This window comes from Salvelinus fontinalis, chromosome 26 (assembly GCF_029448725.1).
Source record: "Salvelinus fontinalis isolate EN_2023a chromosome 26, ASM2944872v1, whole genome shotgun sequence".
Classification (NCBI taxonomy): Eukaryota; Metazoa; Chordata; class Actinopteri; order Salmoniformes; family Salmonidae; genus Salvelinus; species Salvelinus fontinalis.
In genome coordinates, this window is record NC_074690.1 from 38,203,538 (window position 1) to 38,210,675 (window position 7,138).

Sequence of the window (7,138 nt, forward strand, 5' to 3'; positions counted from 1 at the left end):
TAACCACATCTCAAAAGGTAGATACAGTCTCCAATATTGCAATATGAGCCTTTTGGCTAATAGAGTACAAAGAGAGACAGCCTTCCCCTCCTGGTTATTCCCATCAACTGTACCAAACAGAGCGATCAATGGGTCTGGGGCTATAACTCGATCGAAGGCTTTAGATATCTAATCAAAAATGAGAGCCCAGTAAGCATGTAACCAAAATAAGTGGGTCAACATCCCCTCATCCTTCTTGCATCTCTCACACAGTGGTGAGGTGTCCGGGAATATTTTATGCAGTTTCACTATTGAGTAGTGTAACCTGTGAATCACCTTAAACTGTACAAGGGTGTGTCTGGCATTCACTGAACTGTGGTTTATATTCCGGAGAGCTTCTTTCCAGTCCTCATCTGAGATTTCTGAACCAAGTTCTTGTACCCAAGCCCTTTTAACAGTGTCTGTGGATACCTCTATGTGGGCCTATAGCACATCATACAGTCTAGAGACCGACCCTTTTGAATGGGGTTTGACAAGGATCAAGCTATCTAATGTAGGATTATTGGGCTTAATGCCATACTGTGGGGTATGTGTCCTTAAGAAATTCCTGATTTGGAGGCATCTGAAAAAATGTGTTGCTGGCATGTTGAACTTTCCCTGTAATTGTTGAAAGGAAGCTAACTGACCATCAATGTATAAATGACCAATTGTTGTGAGCCCCTTCTCCCTCCACTGTGAAAAATCCATATCATCCAATGCAGGGTGGAAAGCATTCTTCCGGCAAATCGGGCTGTCAATGTATAGTGGGTATGTTAAGAAAATACCTCATCTGTTTCCAGATCCTAAGAGTATGACAAATGACTGGATTAGAGTCATAAGTGGCTTTTTTCACATATGATGGACTATTAACAAGTGCAGGGAGTGAGGAACGTTGACAGGAGGCCTGCTCGATCAAAAGCCATATCATTCTGTCGCATCGCAGGTAAACTTTCCCTCCAGAAAGACACAATGTTCAGATTAGTTGCCCAATAATACAGTTTAAAGTGAGGAAGGCCAAAGCCCCCCTCTATATTGTACTTGCATAAATGCTTCTTTGAAATTCTGACTGCCTTGTTATCCCATAAAAATGGAATTACTATTTAATCCAGTTTTTTAAAATAGCTTTGTGGTATGAAATTGGAAGAGGTAAAGAAACCTGGGTAGGACAACCATTTGAATAGCGTTTATACGACCAACCAAGGAGATAGGCAGAGTTTCCCAAAAATCTATATTTTGTTTAAGCTGATAAATTTTCATGTCCCAATTCGCTTTCAGTAGCTGATCAAGGTCTCTTGTCACTACAATGCCAAGGCTTGTGAACTTGTCCCTCACAGTTCTAAATGGGGTAGATTGCAGAAGTTGCATATCCACAGACCGTGATATCGGCATCAATTCGCTTTTTTGCCAGTTTATCTTGTATCCAGAGAAGGAGCCGAATGTATTTATCAAGTTAAGTAAGGGTGGAATAGAAGTTTTAGGCTTGGACAAAAACAAAAGAACATCGTCTGCATATAGGGAAATGTTGTGCTGCGTGTCTTTTATTTTAACAGAAGCTATATCGGCACATGCCCGAATGCGAGTAGCAAGGGGTTCCATGGCTATAGCGAAGAGAGCAGGCGAAATAGGGCACCCCTGTCGGCAGCCCTTGAACAGGCGGAATGACTGCGACATTTCCTGATTGGTTACCACGGACACCATTGGGTGTGCATAAATAATTCTTATCCAATGAATAAACTCCTTTCCAAACCTGAAATGCTCCAGAACCGACATCATATACTTCCACTCAATCTGATCAAATGCCTTCTCTGCGTCAAGAGCTATTACCACTGCCTCAACTTTCTGATCATGATACATTACGCTGAAAAGGCGTCTCAAATTGTAGTATATGTCAGCCCGGGATAAAACCTGTCTGGTCAGGGGGTATGATGTCAGAAATATATGTTTTCAATCGGTTTGCCAATATCTTTGTCAACACCTTGTTTTCTATGGGGAGTAACGACACGGGGCGATAAGACGACATCTCCATGGAATCTCTATCTTTTATCAAGATCAGTGCTATTGTAGCCTCATACAGTGTTTGCGGTAGTTTGGCATTTTCTTTGGATCGTTTAAACATTCGCAACATAAGTGGAGCTAGACTGGCGCAGTACTTATTATAGAATTCTATGACATATCGGGCCCAGGGGCCTTGCTGTTTGTAAATTGTGCTATCGCTGTGTTAATTTCCTATAAAGTTATCCCAGCATCGAGTGCAGCAGCTGCCCCCCTGTCCAGTTTATGAAGTTCACATTCCACTTTACTTCTTAACATAAATCCACAAGCATTCTATAATTACACTATTAGTTTGTGTTTCTTACATCTGTAAGCAGCTAGTGTCTTTTCTTAGCAAGTCGTGTTAGCCGCTAATGCTAATCGCTAGTCAGCCAGCTAGCCAATAAATGTACTGAGTCAGAGCAAATGTAGCTGGCTATACAGCCTGATACCAGTGATGGTGTAAGCCTAAATCAGCATGTTGTTTGTGCAACAGTATCTTCTAAATCAAAAGAGGAATAGGCAAAGCATGAATTTGTTCGCTACATGAAGAAAACATTTAATGTAGCCAAAGATTATAGGATCCCGTAGGAAACGCTGACCAACACTGGTTGCTACCCTGTCACAATAACTCCTCCCTGGCATTTTCATGTCAAACACTGTATTCAAAGTGTCCACTCTTGTATTCTAACTATAGAATTATGATAATTATATTTCCATGATTCCATCAGTTCACCCAAGTGTTCTGATCTAAATCGCAAGTCAAATTACAACATTTGGTAAAAATATTTTTAAAGCCTACATTTTTTGCCAATATCGTGCAGAGCTACGTGGCAGTGTGGAAATGATCTCAAATGAGTGCAGAACATTTATGAAAATTATTTTGTCTTGAAGTTGAATTTAACAGTATAAAACAATCAGAACAGAGAAAGACCCATTGAAATCAATTAGAATGTATATGTGTTGCCACCCTAGGGTCACACACTACTCAAAACAAATTCAGAACATTTATTACTCAAACCATTAAATACAGTGATATGATATTTTGGCCATATAGCCCAGCCCTACTGTAGTGAATTGTTTAAACAGGTACAAGGCCAAGGTTGCTGATTTAATGCCACCTGCAGTTATGGAATGTTTGCTCACTAGTATAATGCATTAGCTGATCTCTCCTGATGACACAAATGGAATCATGTGATCCTTCCTTAACCTATAGGAAGTCCCACCCAGTTGACTACTTAAAAATTGTGAAAGTCCTCAATGGCGCTGACCATGCTAAAGCTGGCTTTTGGGCACTTGAGTCATCTATCTCTTCTGGTTCAGTCCTCACCTTTGCTCCCCTCTTCTCTGATGAGTTAGTAGGTTAACTGGTTACTCAGGTGTCTCCACTTCATTCCCTCCCCCCCTTCTCATCTGTGTCTCCATTGATGTGATGGTCTGGAGTTCAGAGGAGAACTGGTCACTCAAGTCTCTGTTGGCCAGGAGGAAATCCCTCAGTCTCAGCAACTCCTCAGTGTCCTACAGAATACAGCAGGCAGTCAGTCAGACATTTATTACTCAAACCATTAAATACTGTGATATGACATTTTGGCCATATAGCCCAGCCCTACTGTAGTGAATTGTTTGAACACCTGATAATGGTTAGAATTGTGGTTAGAAGTACCTGTGTGTCTGTGTCAGTAAGCAGCTCCTGCAGCCTCTCTCTCAGCAAGTCTGTTTCCCATTGGCTGATAGACTCAGGCTCCAACCCCTCCGACACGGAACCGTCCACTCGGTCCACACCAGGAACTAACACCGACAAATCAACAGCCAGCATCTGGACAGAAACACACACACAGCATTTCTGCTCCATAGATCAGAGGTGATACAACACACAGATCAGAGAGCTGATAACACACACACACACACACACCTCTAGTATCTGTTGTCCGGCTGCTGCCACTTCTGGTAGGTGTGTGAATTGCTGTAGGAGCTGCTGTATGCTGACCTGGTAGTGCCTCATCCACTGGTCACACACTCGCATCTCACAGGAGTGCATCAGCTCGTTCCTACACCTGATAACCTAAGACGAGACGCATACACAATCATAACACACACAAACACAGGTGACATGTGTGTTTATACTGTGTGCGTTTGTGTTACCTCTCTGACACAGTGCTGGTCTACGTAGTTGAAGTGGGAGCAGAAGTTGAGGAGGTTGAGCAGTGCGGACACGTCACACAGCTCCGCCCCCTTAACCCCAGCTTGACCCCGCGGCATGTAGGCCTGAGGGAGACAAAGGAAGAAAGAAGGAGAGGGGGAGAGAAGTAGTCTAATATATCAGATGAAAGTAAACTGAGTACAATTTCAATAACAGACCCAATAAGTCAGTAATATTTTAGTTTGCACACCGACACACTACCTTGGCCAGTTCCCAGTGGTCCTGGTTCCAGAGTGGGGGTCTGCAATTCCCCCAGTTCACCATCCCCCTGGGGTTTGTGTGGTGCCTCAGGATCACGGTCCTCCACTCTGTGCACACCACACACACAGAGTACAGCTGTGGAACACATACGAGAAAGAATCATTCAAACTTCATCATGACAGGTGTCTACTGGAGTAGTCTCTCGTGACCACAAATCCAAATCTCGTTTTGTTCACTCGACCAGAGACGACGAGGCGAAGCGAGAGGGGTTTACTCCCATCTAAATCTTTCCACGATAAGCAGACTGATAAGACCGGCTGCCTTCCCGCCTTTGGGTCAACGACTTCCATTGTTAGAGCAGTCACTCGACTATCTTGTCAATATAGTAGAAAATCTGACTCAACACAAGAGCCGGATAATAGGGGTGGGAAAGTGTCTTGGAAGTGCTAGAGATGGTCGAAGCAGATTCCAGGAGTGGTAGAGCACGTCGTCTAAACGTGTAGAAGATGGAAAGGAGGAGGATACTATCGGTGTTACTGATGTTTGAAGAACAGTATCTGCCTATTCATGGGAAGCTGGGACACAGTGAGAGGGTTTGTGAATAAACCCTTGCAGTGTCAAAATTGCAAAAGGTATGGTCATGTATCAAGTGTGTGTCAACAGGAGCAATATATTGGTGATGATCTATGGTGTTGCAATTGTGGTGGACAATCACCTTGCCGAATTCCTGGAGTGCCCTGCTAGGGTGAAGGAGTTTGAAGGAGCACGGATCCGGGCTGAACAGAAGGTCTCCTACATGGAGGCGCAGGAAATTGTTGAAGGAGTGAGTGGTGCTGAGGAAGCTATGGCAGTGGATGCCCAGCAGCCAGTTAAGATTCAGAATGCTATTCATGAGTTGAAGGACACAGACACATTGATAGTGAAGGTCGATTGTGGCATTTATTGCACAAGTGATTAATTGTACTTCCCAAACGAAAAAAAAGTCCGAGAAGCCGGGCATAATTGTATCTGCAGCTGCAAAGTTTGGGGTATTCAGGAATTAACAACTGAAACATTGCATTGAATACTGACTGAAGATGATCCCCCCTCCCATGCTCCTGAGCCTGTGTAGTGGTGTGAATTGGACTATGACGGTTTAATATTTTGTATGATATTGTTTTTATTATTCCTTTGCGCAATGGTTTTACATTTTTTTCCTCAGTTCATTAACAGTACGGTTGGTGACAGCATGCACATTAAATTAGTGCGAACACCATTATATCAGAAAAGAGTACGCGAGAGCCAGGGGCGTAACCATTACGCCGATTCTTTTACAAAACGTTTCTTACGGATGCAAACGGAATGAAACGGAAGGGACCTACCTCAATATGTTTTCCGCTTTGCAACTGTTCGAACTAATAAATACACTCCTAAAGTCCAGGCTACTACTGGAGTAAATTGACACATGATCTACCTAGCCCATAATCATTTTCCTCTTAAAATGATTCAGGTTATTTGGGGAGGGGTTAAACTCAACTGACATTATACTAGCAGGCAACTTTTGACTCTCACCTGATTCCCTTTGGATCTGCACCCGCTCCGACACGGCCGCCGCAGACCTGGGTTCCCAGTGACTAGATTTCCGTGGAAGGATCTCATCTCAGTATCGGTGAAAGGGTGCAACCCCTCCCGCAGTTTGAGGAGGCAGTACCCCGCTTTCAGCCAGTTCTTATACCCGCCATCGTTCAGACGAGCGCTCAACTCTTCGTGTACCATGTAAAAATTAAAACAAACACCAACATAAAGAACAGCTAAATCTTAAAACAAACTGAAGAGTATGCCGACTATATCTCTGGAACACGACATAAGAAAAGGTCAACAAACAAAAGTGCGTATCATCCGTGATGTCAAGTTTCCGCGTTTGTCTTGAATCGAACACCGCCCATTTTCTGTCAGTGCAGTATGGGGATTGTAGTAAACTAGCTAGACTTTTCCAGCTGCCGTCGGTCTGTCCTGAAACAGCGAAACTGTTTGTATAGCCTAAATATGATTTATTAACGTGATAACGACAATACAGGTAAAATAATTGAAATGATTCATTAGAAGATCTAAAGATGTATCTATAACTATAGGTTTAGGCCATACATTATCAGTACCCTAACTGCCTTGCCTACATAAATCCAACATGTAACTTACCTACATAGCAGTACTCACCTATATGTCAGACTTTAGGTCACAGAATAATAAAAGCTATAAGAAACTTTAGAAAGAACAGTTGTCAGGATGGCCGAGCGGTCTAAGGCGCCAGACTCAAGGTGAAAATCCTTCCTGGGTAAAGGAGTATTCTGGTCTCCGAATGGAGGCGCGGGTTCGAATCCCGCTTCTGACAATATTTTTCCCTAACAAAATCGTAATGAAAGAGTCAGTGGATTCCCTCAAGTGGTGAAAAGAAAACACATGAAAGTTTTACATTTTACCATTGCCTAGTTTTAAATGCGCTAATCTAGGCTATTTCCGAGTGATCGAGACAGATCAGCGACGTTTCAAATAGAAGGAAAAGAGTGTGTGTGTTTTCGTCCATGAGGTGGCGCCATCATCATACCAAACGCCAGAGGCAGCCCTGCATGGACGAGTTTTACTGCTGGCTGAAAGGAGAAGATTTACTGGTCACCTTCCTAGAGATTTATTTACAGGGTATCCACATAACCA

General features: G+C 43.1%; 1 protein-coding gene and 1 non-coding gene across 3 annotated transcripts; one reads left to right on the plus strand and one right to left on the minus strand.

The window, feature by feature from the left end:
• Positions 1-2,579: 2,579 nt before the first annotated feature.
• On the minus strand, positions 2,580-6,369 carry zgc:153935 (uncharacterized protein LOC777611 homolog). 2 transcript variants are annotated; one of them, XM_055883813.1, is made up of 6 exons: positions 6,002-6,369; positions 4,451-4,585; positions 4,192-4,314; positions 3,962-4,111; positions 3,713-3,892; positions 2,580-3,567 (listed from the first exon to the last, which is right to left on the minus strand). In XM_055883813.1, exons 1-6 carry the CDS (start codon positions 6,203-6,205, stop codon positions 3,421-3,423), a joined length of 939 nt encoding a protein of 312 aa, XP_055739788.1. In that variant the 5' UTR covers positions 6,206-6,369; the 3' UTR covers positions 2,580-3,420. The 2 variants fall into 2 exon arrangements, with proteins under 2 accessions (XP_055739788.1, XP_055739789.1); XM_055883814.1 differs by having other exon boundaries at positions 3,713-3,865; positions 6,002-6,368.
• A 337-nt stretch (positions 6,370-6,706) lies between these two features.
• trnal-caa (transfer RNA leucine (anticodon CAA)) lies at positions 6,707-6,818 on the plus strand. Its single transcript has 2 exons — positions 6,707-6,744; positions 6,773-6,818. It is a non-coding gene; the product is annotated as a tRNA-Leu (tRNA).
• Positions 6,819-7,138: the final 320 nt, after the last annotated feature.